Source organism: Eschrichtius robustus, chromosome 10 (genome assembly GCF_028021215.1).
Source record: "Eschrichtius robustus isolate mEscRob2 chromosome 10, mEscRob2.pri, whole genome shotgun sequence".
Lineage (NCBI taxonomy): Eukaryota > Metazoa > Chordata > Mammalia > Artiodactyla > Eschrichtiidae > Eschrichtius > Eschrichtius robustus.
In genome coordinates this window covers 2,534,388-2,558,935 of record NC_090833.1, presented here as the reverse complement: position 1 = coordinate 2,558,935, position 24,548 = coordinate 2,534,388, and the positions used below count along the sequence as shown (strand labels likewise).

The 24,548-nt window shown below is 58.6% G+C and overlaps 1 protein-coding gene across 4 annotated transcripts in view; it reads left to right on the top strand.

Moving 5' to 3' along the window:
• VAV2 (vav guanine nucleotide exchange factor 2) overlaps positions 1-24,548 on the top strand; it is a 183,184-nt gene that overhangs the window by 27,801 nt on the left and 130,835 nt on the right. For all 4 annotated transcript variants that reach the window (XM_068553911.1, XM_068553910.1, XM_068553909.1 and 1 more), the window contains exon 2: positions 14,528-14,644. In XM_068553911.1, coding sequence (XP_068410012.1) covers positions 14,528-14,644 — 117 coding nt within the window. The remainder of the gene's footprint in view (positions 1-14,527; positions 14,645-24,548) is intronic.

The window sequence follows — 24,548 nt, the reverse complement described above, 5'->3', positions numbered from 1 at the left end:
TTATTTGTAATGTTTTGAGGAACTGCTGTACTGTTTTCCACTGTGGCTGCACCGTTTTACTTTCCTGCCAGCAGTGCACAAGGTTCCCATTGGTCCACATCCTCGCCGACACGTTATTTTCTGTTTTGTTGATAGTTGCCACCCTAACGGGTGTCAGGTGGTACCTCGTTCAAGCCAGTGCTGGTGCTTTGGGACCCCCTCCCTCCCCACTCTCCCCCGTGACCCTGTGAGGAGGTCTGCCTCCTCGGGGCTCCAGGACTACATTCAGGTTCACTGAACTGGGGAGACCGAGGTTCTGAGACGGGCAGTCCTATCCTGGGTCACCCGGCGAGCTGCGTGCCCGCCGTTGATGTATCTCCCTTGTCCCTCTGCCCACCCGGGCTGACAGTAGTGACTGAGACGAGGCCCTGATTCCGGAGAGTTCCGTGGTGCCCTGTAGCCAGATGGAGAGCAGAGGCCGCTCTTGCCGCCGGAGGCCAGGGCTGCCCCGCCAGTCCCATGGTTGGCAGCAGTTGGGTTGACTTGGGAACGACAGTTTCTTCCCCACGTGAGGGAGAAGAGACTTCGGAAGCCAAGCCTGAGATTTACTGTTTCAAGGGCGTCCCTTGTATGGGGAGGCCCGGAGAGTGGGGAGAAGGGGAGGCGCCTGGCGGTGGCATCGGGAGCTGTCCCCTCACCTCGGGGCTTCTTCGTGGAGGGCGAGGCCCCCTGTGGGGCCTCTAGGACCTGGGTCGCCTATGATGCGTGCCTTGTTGGGGCATGAGTAGTGAATATTGCACTGAATAAAGCGTCGTGTGGGGGCTCTCGACAGGTGGGAGACCCCTGGGACAGGTACTGGGAGAGGCAGGGCCTCGGTCTCGCTCCCCGGGGACCGTGGAGGCCACCTCTTCCCTGCAGACGGAGGCTGGGAGGCGGCCTGGCCTCTGCACTCGGGCCTGGCCGAGCATCCGCTTCTCATCGTGTGGGTTTCTGCTGGGGCAGCAGGGGTGGGGAAGTGCCTCCTTTCCCCATCTAGCTAAAAACTCACGTTTATGGCTCACAGACCGTAGCGCAATGAAAATAAAGTCCCATTAAAAGTCCCCCTGCCTGGACTTCGAAAACCATTTCTCTCAAGTGCACGTCCGCCTGAAGACGTTTTCATGCTTGGCCTCGTTAATTACAACACGGACATACACACCGTCACACGCACGCACACGCACGCCCACTGGCAGCCCCTCACACATAAGCTCCTGCACGCCTGCACCCTTGCCCCGTTTGCACAGGGCTGTGCGCCCCCCAAGGCTGGTGTGGGAGGAGATGAGCCTGGGGGGCCCAGGAAGCCCCCAGCTGCCCTGCAGGCGCCTTCCATTCCTGGATGGGGAACGGTCCCCATCTCCACCGAAGCCTTCCCAGGAGGCACATGTGTACTGGCTCAGGTTTTACTGAGCGCCTCCTATGGCCGCCCCTGCCCTGGGCATTTGGGGTCCTTTCCAACATCTCAGGAGAGATGCTTCTTGAAGCTCCCTGCGGTGTCTGCGGAGAGCGAGGCAGCAGAAGGGCATCATGTGGACACTGCTCCCCGGCGGGCCGGCCGGCTCTGCAGTAACCCCGCCACCCCCATCCCCACAGGGTGACAGAGCTGATTCAGCGGCCTCGCCACGCGGGTGGGGACGACAGGCCCTCAACAGGTGGCCCCCGGACAGAGGGACGTTGGCTGCGGTGTATGTCTGTCACGCCGCTTCTCAGAGCCGCCGGGAGCCGTCGGGGTGATAACCAAACATGACGTTTTATCCGCTCTTCTCCCAGTGATGTGAGCTGACCCAGGCGCGAGGCCCCTGAGCGCCCGGCGTGCTGCCTTGAGTGACAGTTTCTGCGGCGTTTGTGGCACTTTGGAGAAGGATGTATGTCCCTGTGTTCGTGGTGACGGGACCTTAAAAACGCCGCACGAAATGTGTTGGTTTCGCACACGTGGAGGCCACTTGCCCGTCGGGTTGGAAGTGCGGCGTGCGAGGGGGTCTCCACTGCCTGCTGGTTCTCCCTCCGGCCGCTGCTTGAGCAGGCGGGTGGCTTTCACTGAGCAGGGTTCCCCACTGGGGCTAGAGAACCACAGGCCTGTTTTGGGGTGCTCCATTTTGGGGTGCCCGAGCTGGGCACCTTCCCAAAGAGACTTGGAGGCAAGGGTGGGGGCCTGAGGCGTGTGGTGAGCCTAGAGCTGGGGTCATGGCGGGGCGGAGTTCCCAGGGAGGGTGTGGCAGTGGGAGGGTTCAGGATTTGAATCTAGATCTCTGCCTGAAAGCTGGCTGGACCTGCCAAGGGCCCCCCCCCCCCCGCCGCCGCGCCCCGATTTAGGGCGTCGGAAGCTGGAGCTAAGCCCCATGATATTCAGAGAAGCAGCAAGGAGGTGGGTCTGGGGCCCAGCACAGCCACTTCTGACTTCCCCATCTGGCTGGGAGTCTCTCTGGGGCCCTTGACCCCCAAAGAGCCCTGGGTTGGCCCTGGGGGCTCCAAACCACATTTACTGAGGGCCCCAGGGTCCAGGGACTCCCAGCCAGGCGGGGCCGTCGGGGAACCCGTAAGGAGCAGGAACGGTCGCGAGCTGGGACAACAGGTGGAAGAAACCAGGATTTTTGCTTCTGTTTTTCATCAAAACCCTCTTCACTCATCCATCCATCCATCCATCCATCCCACAAACCTTTGCTGAGGGCCTGCGGGTATGGCATCGTCCGTTGTGTTGAGGCCAGGCAGCAGGCAGTTCAGGCCTGAAAGGCGCCTCCCACCAGCTGGTGCCTCAGGCTGCTGTGGCGTCACAGACTGGGTGCTGGCATCAGCAGAGATTCCTTCTCTCCCGGCTCTGGAGGCCAGATGTCTGAAATCAAGGTGTTGCAGGGCCGTGCTCCCCCCACTACACACCCCACACCCTCCCCCCCCCCCCACCCCGGGAGGCTCTGCGGGAGGGTCCTTCCCACCTCCCTCAGCTCCTGGTGGTCCAGGCGTCCCTGGCTGTGGCCGCCTCACTCCTGTCCCTGCTCTGGCCTCACCTGGCCTCTCCTCTCCTCCCTGCGTCTCTCCTCTGTCTGTCTCTTATAAGGACACTCGTCATTGGACATAGGGCCCACCCTGATTCAGGATGGTCTCAAGATCCTTAATGACATCTGTGAAGACCCTTTTTCCAGGGCATGGACGTTTTTTCTGGGGACTACCTTTCAAGCCACTACACTTGGCAAACAGCTTTCTCAAGCCTCAGCCTGCTTATCTGTAAAAAGGGGGGTAGCGTCTGTGCTTGGACCATCACGTTAACGTCCGCAGAGCTGACCTGCCTCTGGAGTCGGATTGGGGAAGAGGAGCTTGGAGGCGTGTGGAGAAGGATGCTCTGATGTTGACCTTGAGGCCACTTTCAGGCGGGAAGTAGAGATGGAGACACTGAAGTGGCAGAGACAAGGGGCGATTTCACAGGGCTCGTGGGCCAGCGTTAACGGCCGGGCTCGGGGCCGCAGGAGGGAGGGGTGGCGTTGGGGGCTGGGGTGGTGGTACGGGGCACTGTGCCAGGCAGCGGCCAAGCTAATCTCTCCTAGCCATGCCCGCCTGGAGGACTGGAGCATCAGGAGAGCGGGATTGAACCCTCTGGCTCAAGCGAAGATGGTCGCACGGAGAAACGCTAGAAAAGCAATTTCCTGCCGGCTTTGTAGAAAACCTTTGCTTTGACCCTGACCTTGAAGTCTTGATAAGGCGGGCTACTTTTTATCCTCCCCGGCTCACACGGGCCATTAGCCGGAGCAGCGGATCTTTTGAGGACTGCTGGGAACAGTTTCCATCCAGGTATCGGGAGGAGATCACAGATTATTCTTTCCTTGGGCAGCCGAGGGCTCAGAGGAGTTCTTGCTGCACTCTTGTCTCTGTTCCCTGACCCTGGGGCTCGCGGCAGGGCCTGGCGCACAGTAGGCGCCTATTAAGTGTCCGCTGACTACGGACAGAGTTGAGGATGAGCTCCCCAGCTACCCCCGCCCCTCCTGTTCTGCTCAGACTTCCAACCTAGTGTTTTTCCAGGATGGGTTTTCCTGGTGAGTTTCCCCTCAAGTGTTGATGAGGAAGTGCTCCAAGATCAGGGTGGGGAGTGATGGCTTTACATCTGTCACCAGTTTGGTACAGCCTGACTGCCAGTGGGTCTCCCTCCTGCTGGAGCTTGACCTCCTAACCTTTCAGAACCCGCTTCCCGTGGCTCAGCTGAGCCCCCTCCCCATTTATTTCACTGGGAAGGTCCCTCCGGAGCGTGGCAAGCAGGTGACCCCACACAGCTGTGAAGGTGGAAGGCTGTGTGGAGGGAGCGAGCTGGCTGAGCACAGCAGGGCCGGGAGCCCCAGAGGTACCAGGTGTCAGCGTTGTGTGTGCAACATCTGCTTTCTCGTGGGCCAAAGGGGGAAGGGAGTGGCCGGGTGGGAGGCCAAGGCCCACGCCCAGTGCTTCCGGAAGTGGCCAGAGGGCACTGGAAATGGGTCAGGGCGTTCTTGTGGGAGAATGGTCCGGGCTCAGGGGTCAGGAAGCTTTCTGGGGCCGGACTTGGGGTCTGCCTTAGAGGCACCCCCTCTTGCAGCACCTAGGAGGCAGAGTGCGTTTTTTTTTTTTTTTTTTTTAAATTTTATTTATTTATTTATTTTTGACTGTGTTGGGTCCTCATTGCTGCATGCGGGCTTTCTCCAGTTGCTGCGAGCCGGGGCTACTCTTTGTTGCGGTGCGTGGGCTTCTCATTGCGGTGGCTTCTCTTGTTGCAGAGCACAGGCTCTAGGCGCACGGGCTTCAGTAGTTGTGGCACACAGGCTCAGTAGTTGTGGTGCACGGGCTTAGTTGCTCCGCGGCATGTGGGATCTTCCCGGACCAGGGCTCGAACCCTTGTCCCCTGCATTGGCAGGCAGATTCTTAACCACTGCGCCACCAGGGAAGTCCCCAGAGTGCGTTTTGAATCACATTTTGGTGGTCATGGCGGGAGGGTAATGTCCCGGGGAAGGGGAGGCGCCAGCATCACTGGGGAGCCCCTTCCTCCCAGGAGAGCTGGGATCAGGCAGAGAGGCACCAGCTCACGGAGATCAGTGCAGCTGTTGTCACCCCAGCGGGTTGGCCCTGGCCTCCTCCGATGTCGTTCCCAGAGGGGCTTCCCCCGCCCATGGCTTTGTGGGCAGGTCCCTCGTGGGAGGTGGCTTGCTTCGTGGCCCAGGCTGGACCAGACCACATGGGTCAGAGCTGGCCCTCCCCTCGCTGCGGGTTGAACTGGGCGGACCCCAAGCCATGAAACGGGCACATGTGATAGCTCGTGAGTCGGGGAGAGGAACGCGCAGACCGTGGACGTAAAGAGCTCCGTGGTGCACCCAGCGCAGGCCCGGCAGCTGATGATCTGTTACTGGAGAAAGTGGAATTCCACCCGATGATGTTTCAGCACCAGTGAGCGTTAGACTTCAAGCCAGACGGGTGACTCGGTCCTTTCTGGACAAAAACCTAGCGGCTGTGGGGTAAGCCACTCGACGCGACGGCGAGGGGCGGGCATAGTGGTGGGCCTGATGCCGCCATCGCAGGTGGTCTGCCCGCGATGTGGGGCGAGGCCAGCCCCTGGAGGGCCTCGGTGCACAAAGAAAACCCCCTCCGCTCCCTGCAGTGGGCCCTGCACAGAGGCCGCTGGGGTTCATCCGTCAGCCTGCTGGCGCCCACGTGAGCCCCCGTCTCCTGGTGCGTGTGCAGCTGAGGAAACGGCCTGAGTGGAGGAAGTGCTCCTGTTAAATTGTCCAGACATAATCGGGTCCCCGACGCTCCCCAGTAAATGCCCGGCTGGGCCTGCGCGTTCCCTGCCTAGAGCCGCGGGTGAGCTGTAGGTGCACCGGCCTCTCCCCCTGGGAGCCCCCGCATTCAGTGCTGGGGGCGGTCATGGTGGCTCGGCCCCCGACGGCGTGGGAAGTGGGGGCTGTGGACTTGGAAGGACTGATTCCAGTCCCAGATCCCGACCTCCCGAGCCTGGTTCCTTCTCTGTAAGATGGGTGATAAGTGATCCCTCCCTGCCGGAGGTGTCATTGGGCTTAACAATTGATGGACCCTACCTGGCTGGTGCACGGAGGCCCGAGGATGGTACTGATGGGTGCTGGAGTGAGTGGTCATGGCCAACCCCAAATTCCACCTGCCCCTTTATTTTTGGAAGAGATGCTTCTGGAAGGGAGGGTTCCCGCCACGCAGCTGCAGCTGTCCAGGGGCCCCAGATGCCTGTAAAGCCATCTTGGAATCCCTGCTGCTTGGGGGGAAAGCTGGGCCATTTCAGAGATGTCAGTTAATGCTCTGTAGACGGTCATCTGTTCATTCATTCATTCATTCATTCATTCACTAGACATTGAACCCTGGCTGTGGGTCATTGCCCAGGGTATTTGGGACCCAGGGGGAGAAGAGGGTCTTGGCTCTTGCCCCCCATGGAATATCTGGCCAGCTTGTCACCTCCAGGCCCCCTGTTTATTTACCCCAAGGGCCCCAAATTTCAAAGATCCATTCCAGTAAGCTGCCTCTCTTAAATAGTAACGAAGTCATTTAAGATGTTTTTTGGAATGAGCGTGGCATAAATAAAACAAGAAATTAATTCCTTTTCCCATTTTTTATGGATCAAAGACCTCGTCGTCAGCTGCCCGTCAGAGCGTCTGATCGACAGGTCGACAGGCTCAGCAGCTTGGCCCCGGGCTAGCATCGCTCCAGCTGCAGCAAAGCGACTTGTCATCGTGAAGTGCAGGTTTAGTGCCGCTTGTTGAAATATTTCAAGAAACTCAGTGCTGCCCAGGGGCACTTTTTGGAGCCTGTGTTGTAGAGCGTGAACTTCAGATGTGGAGACCCCCGCCTTGCAGAAAGAGGCAGGGGTTTTAAAAACAAAGCTCCTGTTCTCGAGATACCTGGGTGGCTGGCATGCCCGGGTCCCTCTCCGGGGGTCCAGGGGTCTGTCTTACGGCTGGGGGGTGCTGGGAGGATGCTCTTCAACGCGCTGTTGTCCCGCTGCTGTGGCCGTGAGCAGAGAGCCTCAGACACGTCCTGTCCTGGAGGCCTTGGTTCCTCCCCTGGTCCCTGAGCATCCGCTTGGAGGAGTTAGGCTGGTAAGATTAGAGGCCGGCAGAGGTGTGGACGAAGGGCCAGCTCCGTCTGGGGTGTGGCCACTCCTCAGTTCCGGCTGACTATGTCCAGGAGGGAGTGCAGATCACAGGACCCTGGAGGGGCCGTCGGGGCCAGACCCCACCTCCCCCCTTGCAGGGCATGGTGGCCCAGGGAAGCTCTGGGCACAGGGACTTTGGGACCTCCTGAGGCAGGTGGTCCCAGTGTCAACTTTCCCTTCCTAAAGCAGTTTTCTTGAGTGAGGGGCCCAGCATTGTAGGAGTCAGTGGGCAAGACTTCCCCATTTTACAGATGGGAAAACTGAGGCGGGAGAAGACGGGGCCGTTGAGTTGGAGCAGGCACAGCCCAGCGGCCAGGCTAGGGTGTGGGCTGGAATGTACGTCTGTGCCATCCTGCCCTGCCCTGGAGACCCCGGGGGTGGTGGGACTGTGTGGTGGAGTGGGTGGGCCGGGGATGCCAGCCAGAGTGCCCAGAGGAGCTTTGCGTGTCGGGGACCATGTGCGGAGGCTGGGGCGGGGGGGAGGAATGTTGGCAGGGATGTGGGCCCCAATCACTTCTGGGAGCTGAAGGCTGCTGGCCTCCTGACTTAGCCTGGGGGCAGCCAAAGGGACTTCTTCCCCTGGGACAAGCCCTGTAAGAGGCGAGAGGTCACCCCTCCTTGCCAAATCTCTGAACCTCGGTTTCCACACCTGCAAACTAGGGTTCAAAATAAAAGTCCATCGTAGGGATGGATCGAATGCAGACCTAAAAGCAGAAGGTCTCAGTAAACAGTGAAGTGGGGCATGCTGGTCGGTTCCTGTGCAGCAGTCCTTCCAAATTCCCCCACCCACTGGCCAATTCGTGAGCCGCGATTTCTGTGTGTGGAGCCTGCCTGTCGAGCCCAAAGGCTGGGCTCCTACCTTCAGTGTCTCCCCATCACCCCGACCAGACTTAATTTTCTGCAAGTATTATTTTCTTTTTTAAAAATATCTTATTGACTCCCTGCTCAGAAACCTATAAACTATCAAGAGTCTGGCCTTGGAGGTTAAACGGACCCAGATCTGTTCCCAGCTCTGTCACGTCCTTGCTAGTGACCTTGGGCAGGCTAGGTAACCTCTTGGGACCTCAGTCTCTTCGTCGGTGAATTAGGAATCGCTGTAATGACTGTGGGATGCTGTGAGCAGCCCATCCCTTAGCCCAGAGCCTGGTGCCATGGAAACCCTTGCTACATGGGAGCTTTGGAGATTCTTATGAGCCAGTGTGAGATGCCTGGGATCCCCGGACCCTAGTCTAGCCCCTCACTGTAGCAGTGAGACTTGCCAAGCGCACACGGTGGGGGAGGGGGGTTGGAACCAGGAGCCAGGTCTGCACAGAGGGGTGAGTCACATCCCACAGAGCCCAGCACCCGGGGGCCGGGCGCCTCCCTCATGGCCCAGCACAGCTCCCTGGGGGCTCCAAGGGGCAGGGCAGCCAGCCAGGCCTTGAACACACAGACCCCGCCCCTTTCCCTTATCCTGGGCTTCCACACGGCTTCCCCTCCCCCCTCCAGGCAGGGGCCTGTGGTCATCATCCCAGCTGCACTGTTTCTGGCAGGAACTTGGACCCACCCTTGGTCTAGCTGCCCTGAGCCTCACTTTGTCCATCTGTGGAATGGGGTGCACAGCTCAGGGGGCCGTCGCAGGCGGTAATAGGTTTGTCACTGGAGCAGGACCAAAAGCAGCCGTGGTTACCTCCCTCCCTCGCCCTGTGGGCGGTTCCCCGGCCACCTGCATTCAAACCACAAATCCCGGGCTCCCTGCTGCCAGGTGACCTCACGCAAGTGGCTTCAGCACCCTGCGCCTCAGCTCCCCCTTTTGCACCAGCCTCTCAGTGCTGAGGCGCGTGAGCAGTGGATGTGAGCTCCGGGGGCCCCGTCCCAGTACTGCCTGGGGGACAGCAAGCCTGGGGGGGTAACAGGAGGGGCCCTGGTGGCCTGAAGGCTGCCCGCCCAGTGGGGCAGGGCCTCTGTGTCTCCTCCACGGGGTGGGGCTGTCCCTGGCGGTGTCTCCGTGATCAGTGGGTTGACCACTAGGAGGCCATAGTGGAGCTGCTTGAGCCTGGCCAGGAAGTCCCCCCCTGCCCCCGCCCCCCGAGGGTGCACGGGGGCCACGAGGCTCAGACACGGCCCCTGGCTCTCAGGACCCTGCTCTGCCTATCACGACCAGGATCCCTGCGCTGGGGCCTGGGGACAGCTAAGTGACAGGTGACAGCGAGCAGCGGGCCTGGGCTGTCCTGTCCGGCTGTGCCTGGGGAGGTGGCCGGCCGCCCGTGGAGCCTGCGTCCTCACGCTGATCTGATTTCAGCCTGACCAGGTCTGAGGAGGCTGAAAAGGGCTTGGGACTAGAGGACATAGGCGGTCCCGCCTCTCGGCGCAGTGGCCAGGCCTCAATGAGGGATTGCTTGGGACCCCCCCAGCCCCGTGTCTGGGGCTGGGGGAGCCCACGCCCCACGGGATGCCCTCAACCAATACAACGGCGCTGCCTCCGGTCTGGGCTGCTTGTCAAGGGGCCAGTTTTCCCGGGACAGACCCTTATTGTGGCCGCCCTTCATAGAGGGCCCCGCGGGCCGAGGAGACAGAAGAATGCCACTTGCCCCTGAAGCCACAGGGACACGGCTGGCCGTCAGGCCTTCTCTGGCCACAGGACAAGGATGGGCAGCTTCTGGCTTCACACTGGCTGCTGCCCCCGCCCACTGTCACCCAGCCTGTGACTGAGACGTGCCTGCAGCCGCTTCAGCCCTGGTCCCCTCACCCTCACCCCTCAGGAGTCTCCGTCCCAGAGTCAGAAGCTGATTCTGCTGGGAGTGAGGGGCCATGAGGCTCTGCTTGGCCAGGCTCCGGCCACGCACCCTCCCGGGCCCAGGGGTGGTGGGGGAGGAGGGGACTGGAGGAAGGTGAGTCTCTGGGCCTCAGTTTCCCTAATTGTACAATGAGGGAGACGGTGACCGTATCACTTATTCAAACGGGGCCACTTATGGGAGTGAAAGGGATGTTGTTGGTAAGCACACCGGACAAGGGGGACCCAGGACTCAGCGCATCCTGGAGGTAGGCCCCATCCTCTCAGAGGGCCTTCAGCACTCTGGAAGAACACGTGGGTTCAGATCTTGGCTTGGCCACCTTCTAATCCGGAGCCAAAGTTCTCCACTGCCTGGGCGTCAGTTACCTTACCTGTGAAATGGGGTGAATTCCTGGAGGGAGGGCAGAGGCTGCAGCTCAGTGCCAGGTGCACAGGCACCCGTGAACCGCTGCCGGCCCGGGTGCCTTCTCCCAGCCCTGCCGTGCTCCTTTCTTTCCCTGCGGTCCGAGTCTGTCTGTGCGGCTGTTGTCCGCCGCCAACATGGGGTGGGCCCAGAGCATCACGGGGAGCGGTTCTGGAAGGTGAGGGGCCCGAGTGGCCACAGTGGGGGTGGGACCAGGCCGGGCAGACACTGTGCCCACGGGTCGCCTGCCCCCTCCTGAGCCCCCAAAGGAAGCCTGGCCTTGCCGGCTGTGATTATGGTTAGGAGCTGTGTAATTAACTCTAAAAATGGGAGGCTGAGGAGGAATTAAAATAGAGGCTTAGTGGAAATCAGAGGCGAGTGGTGCAGAAAAGGCTGGAGCCGGGCTGGACGCCGCAGCAGGGCCTGCAGGGCGGGCGGGAGGAGGAGGGTCTGGAGCTGCAGGGTTGAGGGGGCCGGGGCGGCTCTGGTTCAGGCCCCTCCTCCGGGTGGGGGGTGTGTCGGGGGGGTTGAAACAGCTGAAGTCGCGGTTCTGGGCATCTGAGATCCAGGTGACCGCAGGGTGGGCTGTCTCTTGGGGTCTTGGTGGAAAAATCTGTCCCAGGCCCTCTCCCAGTTCCTGGTGGCTTCCTTGGCTCCTGGGTGCATCACCTCAGTCTCCACCTCCGTCGTCACGTGGCTTCCTCCCTGTGGGTCTGTTTTGTGAATTAAAATTTTTTATGGTGGTGAAATATACAAGACATAAAATTTACCATTGGGACTTCCCTGGCGGTCCAGTGGTTAAGGTGCCGCGCTTCCAATGCAGGGGGCGCGGGTTCGATCCCTGGTCAGGGAATTAAGATCCCGCATGCTGCGGGGCGGGGTGCAGCCAAAAACAAAAATCTACCTTTTTCTTCTGGGGATTCATTGTGTGTGTTATGCTTCACAATAAAACAGGTTAACACCAATAACAAACAAACAAAAAAATTTACCTTTTTAGCTGTACGCTTCAGTGGCATTTACATTGACAATGCTGTGTAACAGGCAGAACTTGTTCTTCTTCCCAAACTGAAACTCTGTCCCCATTAAACACCAACTCCCCAGCCTCCGCCCTCTTTCTGTCTCTGTGGATTTACTTATCCTAGGTCCCGCATGTCAGTGAAATCCTACAGTATTTGTCTTTTTTGTGTTTGTGTTCTTCAAAAATGTCAGGTCAAGGAAGACAAAGACTGGAGTGTTTTAGGTCCACATGTTTAAACCAGTAGCTGTAGCCGGTTTTGCTATTAAATTTAAATTCATTAGAATAAAGGTACATTAAAAGTGCAGTTGTTGGGCTTCCCTGGTGGCGCAATGGTTAAGAATCCGCCTGCCAGTGCAGGGGACACAGGTTTGAGCCCTGGTCTGGGAAGATCCCACATGCTGCGGAGCACCTAAGCCCGTGCGCCACAACTACTGAGCCTGCGCTCGAGAGCCCGCGAGCCACAACTACTGAAGCCCGCGCGCCTAGAGCCCGTGCTCCACAACAAGAGAAGCCACCGCAGTGAGAAGCCCGCACGCCGCAACGAAGAGTAGCCCCCGCTTGCTGCAACGAGAGAAAGCCCGCGTGCTGCAACAAAGACCCAACGCAGCCAAAAATAAATAAATAAATTTATTAAAAAAAAAAAAGTGCAGTTGTTCAGTCGGACTGGCCACATCTCAAGCGCTCAGCGGGCACGTGTGCCTGGTGCTGCCCTACTGGATGGCACACACGGGACATTTCCATCCTTCCAGAAAGTTCTGTTGGAGAATGCTCTTCTAGGTTCATGGAGACAAAAGGGACGTGATGACTAAAATCGTGTGTGGGCCGAGATTGGATGCTGGGCCAGAATTTTTTTTTTTTTTCTATCAGGACGTTTTGATTGTCCTTTATCTTTATCTATTGAAGAAATGTGAGTCCTGTCTCTAGATGAGGTAAGGTGTGGGACCTACGTTAATTGCCTGATTTTGACATTGGTGCTGCGATTGTGGAGGGGGTGTTCTTGTTCTCAGGAAATCCGTGCTCAGATGTTTGGGGGAAGGGGGTCACGTCTGCAGTTCAGTCTCAGGTGTTCAGAAAAGCTACACACACAGACATACACAGATAGACAGATACACACTGATACACACAGAGATACACACACAGAGATACACACAGAGATACAAACAGATACATCCTGATACGCACAAACACACATACACGCTGAACCACACAAACACACAGATATACACAGATAAACACACAGAGATACACAGATAGACACACACACACAGATAAATACACAGAGATACAAACACAGATACATCCTGATACGCACTGATAAACACACACATACACACTGAACCACACAAACACAGAGATATACACAGATAAACACACAGAGATACACAGATAGACACACACACACAGATAAATACACAGAGATACAAACACAGATACATCTGGATACACACAAACACACAGATATATACAGATAAACACACAGAGATACACACACAGATACACGCCGGACCGCACAAACACACAGATATATACAGACAAACACACAGAGATACAAACACAGATACATCCTGATACACACAGATAAACACACAGAGATACAAATACAGATACACACACACAGATACACACAGATAAACACAGAGATACAAACACAGATACATCCTGATACGCACAGATAAACACACACATACACGCTGAACCACACAAACACACAGATATACACAGATAAACAGAGATACACACACAGATACATCCTGATACAAACACACAGATATATACAGATAAACACACAGATACATCCTGATACAGATAAACACACAGAGATACAAACACAGATACACACTGATACACACAAACACAGAGATATACACACAGATACACAGATACACACTGAACCACACAAACACACATATACACAGATAAACACACAGAGATACACAGATACATCCTGATACACAGAGATAAACACAGAGATCCACACACCCAGATACCCACACACGCAGATAGAGAATAGTTAATACACTACAAGCACGTAAGCTGGGGTCGTCTCTGACCAGTGACCAGCCCCAGCCAGGAGGGAGGAGTGGCCCGATGAGGGGGGTGCTTCCCAGCCGGGGGTGATGCCCGCTGGGTGCGGCTGGGTGGGGAGATTCGCGTCTCTGCTGGGGCGCCGTGTGCCCCGTGGGCGTTCTCAGCGCATCTTGGTTTACGCTGGGCCTGCGTAGCTTCTGATTCTGACCTGTCCTTCATCTAGATCTGTCTGTCCGTCTAAATTTCCGGTAGGAGCCCAGGCTGTCTGCAGGTCTCTTGAAGTTGAGCTGTTGGGCCCTTAGTGAGTGGTTACCATGGGGACAACTGGTCTGAACCCTGGGTTAGCGTTCAGCTGTGTGCACCATGGTCCTCACCTCATGGACGCCCACGCCGAACCGGACCGGGTGGGCGGATGGCTCCCACCTACCTAATGCCCAGCCTGTGCCGTCAGGGTGGATAGTTAACCCAGCCAGGCACGTCCTGTTAGGGAACCAGGCCTCAGGAGCCGAAGCCACTCTCCCCTGGTCCCGCTAGAGTCATTGGACAGGATTCGAACCCGGGGCCCTGTGACTCCAAGGTCTGCGCTCCAGGCCACCTTGCCTGCTGCCCCCAAGTCTTTACCAGCTTTCTCCACGGGGACTGAAGCCGGCGACCCTGTTTGCCCCCTCACCCCATGCCTCCGATTGTGTTGCCAAGCCCACTGCAAGCTGGGAGCTCAGATACTGGGTGGAGGAGGTACTGTGGAGGCTGATCTGGGACTTAGATGCTGGCCTTTGTGCTCCCAGTGGCCCCCTGCTGTGTCTGGCATGTGCTGCTCCAGGGGTCCCCATGGCTGCTGTAGGGCTTTGTCATGTGTAAAGTAACGGGGGGCTGTGTCTGTGTGGGGAAGGCAGTGTGCACTTGTGTGTGCGCCCGCTCTGTGCCTGCCGACTGAAAACCAGCATATTTTGTTCCAGCCGTGATTGTCGGAGTTGAAACGTGTGGATCCCTGGGCAGGAGCACGGGGCAAATGGCCAGGAGTGGCCAGGGCCAGTGGGATGGCCGTGGTGTCTCCTCCGAGCAGGGAAGTGCTGGTCCAGGTCGGCGCACGGAAGCAGAGTTTGCAGCTGTTAGCATTACTGCCGTACAGACCGTGCAGGTTGAGTAATTTTCCCTTCTCTCTTCTAGTTCCTGTGTTTGAAGAACATCCGCACCTTCCTTAAAGTCTGCCACGACAAATTTGGGCTCAGGAACAGCGAGCTGTTTGACCCCTTCGACCTCTTCGATGTCCGAGACTTTGGGAAGGTGAGTGGCCTCTTTCCGGGATGGGCCCGGCCCCTCCGCGCAGAGCCCGGTGGGCAGGTGCGGGCCTGGCTGTGTTACAAACAGGAGGGGGCGCATCGGGGGCTGGGGAAGCGTGACGGCCCCTCCCGCCTCTCAGGCTGTTCAGGGTGAAGTCAGGCATCCTGGATCCAGGAGGATGGGGGGAAAGCCGGGCCTGGACGAGGCCGGTACTGGGGATGCAGCCCTGGCCCTGCCTTTCTAGCTGAGCGACCCTAAGCATTTACTTCCTGCCCCGAGTCTCCCATTCTTTGTGGGAGAAAGGGCACCAGCTCTGTGGGTCGGCTGAGGTGATGCAGGTACCACTTTTACCCTGGTGCTCCGAGAAGGGAGCCGTCAAGATTATACTGAAACAAGCAGGGCCGTCTGGCTCTGAGCAGGTGTCGGGCAAGGGGGCGGTGATTATCTGAACTTCCTGGTCCCTGGAGGTGATCCCCTAGGTCCGTGGCAGATAACCCGGGAAGTCTCCCCGTGTTCTCAGAAAGTGTCCCTGGCAGCTGTCTGGGAGTCCTGCTGGCACAGGTGAGGGGAACCTGAGGCCGGGCAGGTGCAAAGGCCAGGTGAGGGTGTGGCTCGTTGTGGCTTCCTGGTGAGCCTGCGTTCAGAGTGTCAAAGCAGGGTGTCACGTTCCACCTGGAAGCCAACAGTTCCAAGGTCCCTCCTTTTAAAAGATGGGGTCAGGACGTGATACCTTGTTGATGGATCGGGGACCGAGGGCTTGAATCAGGCCTGGCTCTTTGCCGCCCTGTGGCCCAGCTGTTCCTGAGTTCCTGCGTGCTCTTAGAGGCCCTTCCCTCTGCTGCCGGCACAGGACTACCCGGGGCCATTTCCACCTGCTGATGGGAAATATCAGAGGATATTTATTGCCTGCTTTATCTGAGGACCATTATCATAAGGGACCTGGTGTTTGCGGAAGAGTTCTGTGAATACATGATTTATGAAACGCAAGGGGAGTTTTGTATTTGCACTTGCAAATGCTGAGAAGTCAGTTCCAAGAGGAGCCCTTATTTGAAGTGCTGTAAAGTGTCAAATTAGCATCAATAACTAGGACTTTCCCATAAGCCACCTGGGCCTGACGGTCCTCTTCTTCAGTTCTGAAATTCTCTAGAAACGAGATTCGGGGACCTGTTCAAGAGCCTGTCTCTTTGTGTCCGCACCCAGCTCTTAGAGGCTTCTCTTCCCCTCTTAAATGACTCGCCCAAGTCCCTCTGGCTGTAGGGCACTTGCCCAGGACTCTGAGGCCGCCTTCTTCCCCTCTGCCTCGGGGCGTGTCTGCTGGGGCAGGAGCCTTGGGAGCCTGCATGGAGCTGTGCTGGTGTCCTTTCCCACAAGCGGGCTCCTCAGTTTTCACAGTCTTGCTTTTAAATGGATTAGAACCCCTCTCCTGTTCTTATTTCTCCTTGTGACCAGCAGTGCCCTGGGCAGGGGAGGAGCCAGTGGCTGTGGACTTTGGGGACCGGCCTTCGGAACACACACAAACACACAGACCCGCACACACGCACAAACACTCATACACACAACTGGTATTTAAAATAATTGCATAGAGAAAAAGACAGGATAAACCCTGGCCAAACCCATTTCTTGGCCAGCTGTGACACACACAGTGCCCAGCCTGTAGTAGGTCCTCATTACTTTGCTTGAGCCGAGTGCAGTGATGTAAGACGTACACAAATTTGGATTCAACTCTCGTCACATGACCTGCCAACCATGGCCGAACACTTTGAAAGGGGGCGCCCCTCGTAGTCGTCAGCGGTTGCAGTGGGGTGGTTTGACCCTGGGGGGGCGTGCCAGCTGCCTGCAGAGGGGCCGCTCAGGGCACGCCGGGAGTGGGCAGTGGATCTGGACTGGGTCACGGTGTGGGGGCCGGGAGTGGAACGGAGGAGCCGAGGGGCCTGGGCTCAGCCTCACGTCCTGCAGGGAGACCCCGAGGCTCTGGCAAGGGCAGGGCTGCCCTGGCTCTGCTCCCGGTCTTCACGTTGAGTCCGACAGACCTGGTTCAAAATCTGGGTCCACTTACTGGCCGATGACTTTGGCAGGTGACACAGTGACTCTGACCTACCTCGGTTTGCCGAGGACCACGTGGGCCGGGGAGCCCTCTGCATGGTGCCCGGCCCATAGTAGGTGCTCATTAAACGGCGGTGCCACTGCTCCTGGTCCCTCCCCACCCCCAGGTTTGGTGGAAATGAAGCTAGACCAGCACAGGTTGGTGGCAGCCTCCCCTCTCTTAGTTTTTCTCCACCGTTGTATTCGTGCAGACTTCGGATCCCAGCCTGGCCCTCCCGCCGTCCTCCCTGTGCTGCTCTCCCACTTCCCTGCCTAGTTTTCTGAGCGCGGTAAACCCGTGGTCAGCACCCCGAGCTGAGTTTGAGGCCAGCAGGGGCTGGGGCGCCGAGAGGAGCTTCTCCCCACGCGGGAGCCACTGACCAGAGCCTGCTTTGCTCGGCTCGTCCCTCCGATGTCTGGGGACAGGATCCCCTGGAAAGCACACACGTAAGCAAGACCCCGGCTCCTGCCCGCTGCACTGCTGCCTGCCCTGGTCCCGTTTTGGGACTGTCCCTGCCCCAGGGCAGCTGTGGACGGGCAGGCAGAGCTGGGGCTCCAGACTGCGGGACAGGGAGCAGGTCTGGGGAGGTCGGGCTCCTCACTCAGGTGTGACTTCCTGGGATGGGCTTGGGAAGGCCGTCATCATGGGAGACTTGGCTCTGGGCACACTCACCAAGGTTCCCACGGCCCAGACTCGCCTCTTGCCCTCCAGGAGCCCCATCCAGTGGGGACGCCCAGGCTAGTCCAGATGTGCCTGGCGGTGCTCAGTGATGTCAGACCACGAAGATGGGATGCTTGTTCTGCTCTGCCCTGACGGCCACCGCTGGCCCAGCGCGGGCGGCAGGATCGGTCCCTAGGGGCGATTCCAGTCTCTGCCGACCGGAACTGCCTGGAGCCCGTGTTGAGAGTGACACTGAGGCCGATTCTTGGATGGTTGGGAAAGGGCTTGGGGGCGGCTGTGGTCTCTCATGGGGGTGGGGGGGGCAGGGATTTGAGGGGCAAGGTGTCTTTCGCACTTTTTGCCTGGGCGTCCTCCACTTACATAGGATTCAGGAGCAGAAAGGATCTTTACGGGATAGCTGGCTAGTTGGTCTTAGGCTGGTTTAGAAATTTCCAGGTTTTTTTTTTTTTCTTTGCTACTATTGAAGGAGGCTTATAGCATTCAGGTCCTGTCTGGGTTCTGGGTGGTGGTGTTCTTCTTCTAAACAGCTACCTCTCAGCTTCCCAAGTCTCTCAAATTGGAGTCATTCCTTGGGAAGCGAAAAGGCATTCATTCCTTGGTCCTTCCACTCATCTGCCCGTTAAGCGTTCAATTTACCGAGAATTTATTAAACACTTACTATGGCAGAGATCAAATGGAGAGACTTGCATGACCTTTGCCTTCCGAGGGTCACCCAGATTAGCCGTTGTGCAGTTCACAGTGGAAAAAAGGGGTGGGAAAGTGAAGGCTCTGAACTCTGCCCCTGGAGCTGGCCGTGCTGGCCCTCCGTGTGGCCGTGACCCCGGAGCCCTTCCTCTGCCGTGTGGGTGCGGAGCGGGTCGTGTGCAGTGTGAGCTCGGCTGCAGCAAAAGCCCCCCGTCGTAGGGGAGTGATCACCCCTCTCCCCAGGAAACCACCGCGTGGAGTTGGGCTGATTCGCCGGCATTCTTCCTGTTTCCAGAACCAGCAGGGCCCTCCACCCGCCCCCTGGCCCCTGGGCTTCCCCCTTTTCCCTTCGGGGCGGGTGTGGACAGGAGCTGATGTTTTGGGGTGCATGAAATTCCAGAAAGTGTTTCCTGACCGTGGGAGGAGCGCTGGGAGGGGCAGCTCATGCTGGCTGGGCTTCCTCTGCTTCCCGGCCCGCGGCAGGCAGGTGGAGCCCCGGAGACACTCGAGGGCTGCGGGACCCCGGGTGCAGCCAGCCTTCTCTCATCCATCCAGAGCACGGCGATGGGGGCGCCGTGGGCGGCGGGGAGAGGGGCTTCCTGTCGGTTAGACCCAGTGTGGATCGGACTCTGCGTGTACTTGGACTCTCTGAGCTTTCGTTTCTGCAGGGATAGAACGAGGACATGACGGCCCAGGGCGCGGTAGTGTTATGCGGCCTCAGCCAGGAAGCAGACATACAGGTCTTATCACTTTTACTAGTAATCTGTCCCTCTTCTTGCTCACCCATCCAGCAAGCTCCAGCAGGAGCTGAGGGATCCAGAAAGTTGGTTCTGGAAGTCTTTTTTTTTTTTTTTTTTTTTTTGGCCCCTGTCCCTGGTATTTTCCCGAATGGTTGCATTGAAGGTATTAGGTTTCTGCTCAAACCAGTGCCGTCAGGGAAGGAAGGGCCTGAGATGGGAGCTAAAGGCCAAGCGGGCTGGTGTGGAGAGCGTGAGCCGGTGGGGCTTGCTGCTGAGACCGAGGCCCTGCTCCCTCCCTGATGGCGTGTGAATCTTTCTCGTGTTCCCTGAGTCCTGTTCTGGGCGTCCGTCAGATGCACGGGGCCCAGGAAGGGAAGGAGCGTGGGAAGGCCGAGTGGGTGGCCGGGATGGGCTGGGTGTTCCCGGGATGCCTTAGCATGGAGTCTGGTTGGCAGTTTTGGACGGAGGATCCTGTGAGGCTGCAGGGTTTCTGTGGCTTTCCTCTGGTGTCTTGGTCCCAGAGATTATGGATAAAAATCACCATGGAAGCACAGCTTCATCTCCTCGTCGTGAGCCTCCTACGTCGGGCGGTGAAGTGGTGGCTTTGCCAACACGTCTGGTCCTGCCTGGCATTGCTGCTGGGGTCGGTCCAGGCAGTTACCCCGGGCTGGCGACTTTCCCGGAACTTAATTTCCTCGTCTGGAAGATGCGAAGGGTCGCACCAGCTCTCCCCCGTTGATCGGAGCCCCTTGGCCGCTGTGTTACGGACAGCTCTTTGTGTGGGCTGGGACCCGGGGGCTGGGACCCGTTTGTCAGGGAACAGACGGAGTTTTCATCATCATCTTCATTATGATCCTTCGTGGACCAGCCGCCTACTGGGCGTGTTTACTTGCACCGTGAAGCCAGGGGTGGAACTGAGAAAGCTTTGTAGGAGGCGAGTCTGTCCTCTGGGTGGGCATCAGGCAGGGAGGGAGGAGGGAGCGGGAGCCCGGGGGGTGGACCCCAGCCTGCAGGAGGCCATGGCCGGCCTCTGGCTCAGGGTGGTCCTGGGCCGTCCTTCCTGGAACCCGCTCCCGGCTTCCTGCCAGCTCACTCACTCTCTCATTCTCATCGTGGGCTTTCCCGCAGGCTGCCCCTCGGCCTGTAAGGCTCTCACCACACCACAGGGCCACCTCCCTCACCTCCCTGGGGCCTTGGCTCAAATCGCGCTATTTAAAATGGCAGGGATGCCCCCCGGGCCCAGTGCTATCCACCGTCTAAGCAGTTTCCTTCCTTACCAGGGCTGCGGGTCACAGTGCCCTGACCGGACCTCGGGCTGCCTGGCTGTAGGGACGTTCATGCTCTCTTCCGGTGCCTAGAATCCAACCTGGGATGGGGGCGGTGCACCAGTCTGTCTTTGCGTGAGTCTGTGGATCTTACTGGAGGAGCCGGGAAGCTGTTGGTGGCGACAGGGTGAGGGTGAGGCATCTCGCAGAAGGCCCTGGTGCCCTCGGTGGGTCAGGAGGCCCAGGCGGGCGCGGGGGGCCCCTCCAGGATCTTTCCCCGGGTGGGGCCCCATCGCCCACGTCGGGGGCCCGATTCCCTGCGTGTCCCCAGCCTGGGCCGCCCTGGACCTGCAGCCCTACCTGGTCAGCTCGGCTCACTTTAGCCCCTGTTTTGAGTGGAATTAACAACCCGGGAGGAAGGTCTGTGAGGCTGTTTCTCTCATTTGAGTTACAGAGCAGAGCACACCCTCTAGTAAACGGGTTGAATTCTCCTATTTATTATCCATGAAAACATTTTGCTGGGCTCAGAAACTTCCGGAGCGGTTAAACCTGGCCCTCAGCACAGCCGGGGGCGGACGACAGGCCTCTCCTTAAGTCAGTGCACGAGGCGGGGCGCGCAGTGGTTCCCCCAAGTGCCGGCCCTGCCGGGAGCCCTCCCGCCCGCACCCCTCCTGTGCTTCCCGCCTCCTGCAGAGCCCCGTGCGCTGTGTGCCCGGATCTTTGCATCCCCGAGCTCCTGCCGTCTTCAGGGGCCTCAGGAAGTGAGGAAGGAAACCGAGGCCCAGAGAGAGGATGCGTCTCACTTGTGTCCCAGGGCGGTGGTGGAACTGGGGCATCGATTCGGGTCCTGCGGACGGCAGAGGCCGAGTTCTGCCTTCTGCCGTGCCCCTTCCTTCTGCCAAGCGAGGCAGCTGTTTGCAGGGGCAAGGAGTGGTCAGCTCTGTGGAATTCTGCCATCTGCAGGGGGTTGGGAAGCTAGTCTGGGCCAAGTGTGGAGGCCAGGAGGGCGATATGGGGGCCGGGAGGCAGCGTGGAGGCTGGCAGGGCTGTCTGGGGAGAGGCCACAGGAGGCCTGACTCAGGAGGGGAGGGCTGACCATCAATCAGCCTCTTAAAGGGCACAAGGCGGTGCATTCCCTCCTGCAGTGGATTTTAAACCATCTGGGTCTTCTCTGGAGGCCAGGAGGAGGCGGAAGGCAGGGCCCTGCTGAATCGGAGTGAGTCCACTTTTATCTGTTTTCTCTTCCGTATTTTGCCTGACATCTTGCTTATAGGAAGTGTTCTGAAGAGGTTAAAAGCATAGTTTGAAACGAGGGGTCCGTAACAGCCGAGGAAACCCACCTCCCTGGGATCAGGGCTCTAGGAGGTGGGGGGTGGGGGCGGGGCTAGGGCTGGGGCCTCACAGGCTGCCCGAGGGCCCGGCTGGTCACAGCTGTCCTGGATGTGGGAAGCGGGCCCTGTCCGCCAGCATCCCAGGTCCCTCCGACTGTCCGCGGGTCAGCTGCCACCTGCTCTGGCTGCGTCCAGAGCCTGGATCTGCTGCCCCAGCCCCAGGGCCCCTCAGCGGTTGTCTCTGCGGTAGAGGTGCCCTCCCTCCTTGCCCTCTGTCCCACTCTTCCTCTCTGCCTGGGACCCTCTTTTATCATCAGCCTGTCCTTCCCCTCCTCCGTCCCCCTGGCATGGCAGCGCCTGGCACATGCTGCCACCCCCTGCAGAGCCCTGGGCAGGCATCACTTATCGATCCCAGCACCTTCCCACCGAGCCCCTCTGCACGCACGCCAGTACCACGACAGTCTACTGGATTTGGCACATGGGAGGAAACCAGTTTGCTTTGCCAGACGTCCCATCTGTCCCGCTATTGCCATGACCCCTTCTCTTGCCCCGGCCCCTCTGGCAAACACTCACCATCCCCCCCACCCCCCCACTGCCTTCCGGACTTCTTGAGAGTGCTGATGCTTCTGGAAGCCAGGTAAAAGTGGACCCACTGAGGCGCCTTTGGGAGCTTGGGACAGAGTGTGACGCTGGGGAGTGGGCTTGACCCACAGGTCGCCTCATCCCCGGGGGCTGTAGTTTTCCCATCTGTAAAATGGGTCTGCAGATGGGCCCCGTCTCAGCTGCTGGAGGGAGATTTGAGACGGTGCGGCTGCGTGTCTGCGTGCGTGAGTCCCGGGGGTGGTGCCCTCGTTGTACCAGCCCGCGCGGAGCCGGTGGCGGTGGCCTTGGCAGCGGGGCAGGGGGGTGGCCGACAGCCCATCCCGCTGCCTGGAGTGCCAGCCTCACCCGCCACCCTCGTCCCACTGCCCTGCGTTCGGGATCGAGATGTCAATTCCTCCTCGATGAATGCAGGCAGCTCCCGGGCTCTGCTCAGGGAAGGAGCACGCAGCCTTGGGGCACCCATCCGACAGCCCGATCCCCTCGCCCGGGCCTCCCCGTGCTCGCTCATTTCCCTGACGTTAGTTCATGCGTTTGCTGAGCGCGGCTGCTCTGCGCTCACCGAGGCCTGTCTGCTGCTGATGCCCAGGCTGCAGCGAGTTCATCAGTGCCCCCGCCCCGATGCCATCCGGACGCGATCCAGGTGGCCTCCTCAGCATCCGCTCGGCGCTAATTACTGATTAAAATGTTAAAATGCGGCTGCCGGGGAGCGGGCGCAGCCTCCAGGCCCCGCAGAGCCGCCTGCAGGCCTTTTGGCTGAGGCTTCCCAAGCTTCTGCTTGGAAACATTTCCTCCTTTTAACTGCGGGTTGTCATTTCAGGATGTTTTCAGCCCGTCTGCTTTCAGAGGAACTCACCACCGGGCACACACGTGTACACACACGTGCAGGCACACACAGAGTCAAATAAGCCGTTCAGATGCTGACCCCACGTTTTCTCACTGGTGCTGGGAGTGGTTTTCTCTCTGCTTCCGTTTCCGGGCGGCAGCCACTGGCCGTCATCGCCCGCGTAGTGGACAAGGGTTGGGGAAGTCTCGTTTTTTGTTTTATCAATTTATTTAGTTTATTTATTTATTTTTGGCTGCGTTGGGTCTTCGTTGCTGTGCACGGGCTTCTCATTGCAGTGGCTTCTCTTGTTGCGGAGCACGGGCTCTAGGCACGCGGGCTTCAGTAGTTGTGGCACGCGGACTCAGTAGTTGTGGCTCACGGGCTCTAGAGCACAGGCTCAGTAGTTGTGGCATGCAGGCTTCAGTAGTGGTGGCGTGTGGGCTTCAGTAGTTGTGGCTCACGGGCTCTAGAGTGCAGGCTCAGTAGTTGGGACGCACGGGCTTGGTTGCTCCGTGGCATGTGGGATCTTCCTGGACCAGGGCTCGGACCCGTGTCCCCTGCATCGGCAGGGGGATTCTTAACCACTGCGCCACCAGGGGAGCCCCAGAAGTTTCTGTTTTGGTGGTTGAGTCCCTGCAGGTCTGATGAGCTGTGAGGGGTCTGGGCCCACCGCCCTGTGGGAGATGGGCAGGTCTTGTGTGTGAGGCCCAGGAGCCTCTGGGCCTTTGTTTTGGCCCCTCTACCACTGGAAGGGGTTCAGGGAGGAGCTGATGGCCAAGGAGGTGGCTCCGTGATCCTTGGTGGGCGATTCCTACCCATCGACTCCTTTCTCACTTAGGATCATTCCTGGGGAGAGGGAACTCGGGTGCCTATGGTGGCGGCAGACACGTGCAATGGAGACGTCGGGGTGTGGGGTTAGGAGCGTCGCGTCCAAGCCCTGCTTCGGCCGCTGCGCCTCCTGGCACGTGGGCAGGCCCCTGTGCTCCTCTCTGGCCTCAGTTTCCGCATCTGTGAACAGAGGGTTGTACTGGCTGGCTGACCTCTTGGCGGTGGTCGTTGGGGGGCCTTTCTGGTCCCTGTGGGTGTCGCGTAAGCCGCACACCTCGTGGTTATCACTCTCATCCGTGACTTGTACCCTGAGGGCCCCACCCAAGGGGGCTGGGAGCTCGAATTTTCTCAGCTAGTCCTGGCGTCACTCGTGCAGGCTATTTTTTTTCTTTTTTGGTCTGTGTCCACAGTTAATTAAATTTTAATTGGCTAATTGTTTCTCCCTGGTGCCCCAAGACATTGTTTCTATTGAAGCCTGACAACTTGATGTTTGCAGCAAAAAAGCTGAATGAGACCAAGAAGGAAAGAAGAAAAAAAATCAAAGTGTAAATAATTGTAACAAAGTGTTCTTTCTTGGCATCCTGGAAGGCCTTTCCCAAGGAATTCTGCTTCTTCAAATGGCACGTGGCAGGTGGGGTCCTGTGGCCTGTCAGGCCTTTGGGGTTTATGGGCAGTGCCTCTGAATCACAAGGTGTGTGGCTGTGACCTTGTTGGGGGAGAGACCCCGCTGTGGTTCAGACCTTTGCCCATTTACCCCAGGTCCTCAGCAGCAAGGGTGCTGGTTCAGCACGCAGATGCCCTGCCCTGCCCGCCTGTCATGCGGGTTAGGGAGTTTGGGCTGGAGGCCTGGAGTATTCATCCTGCATTGT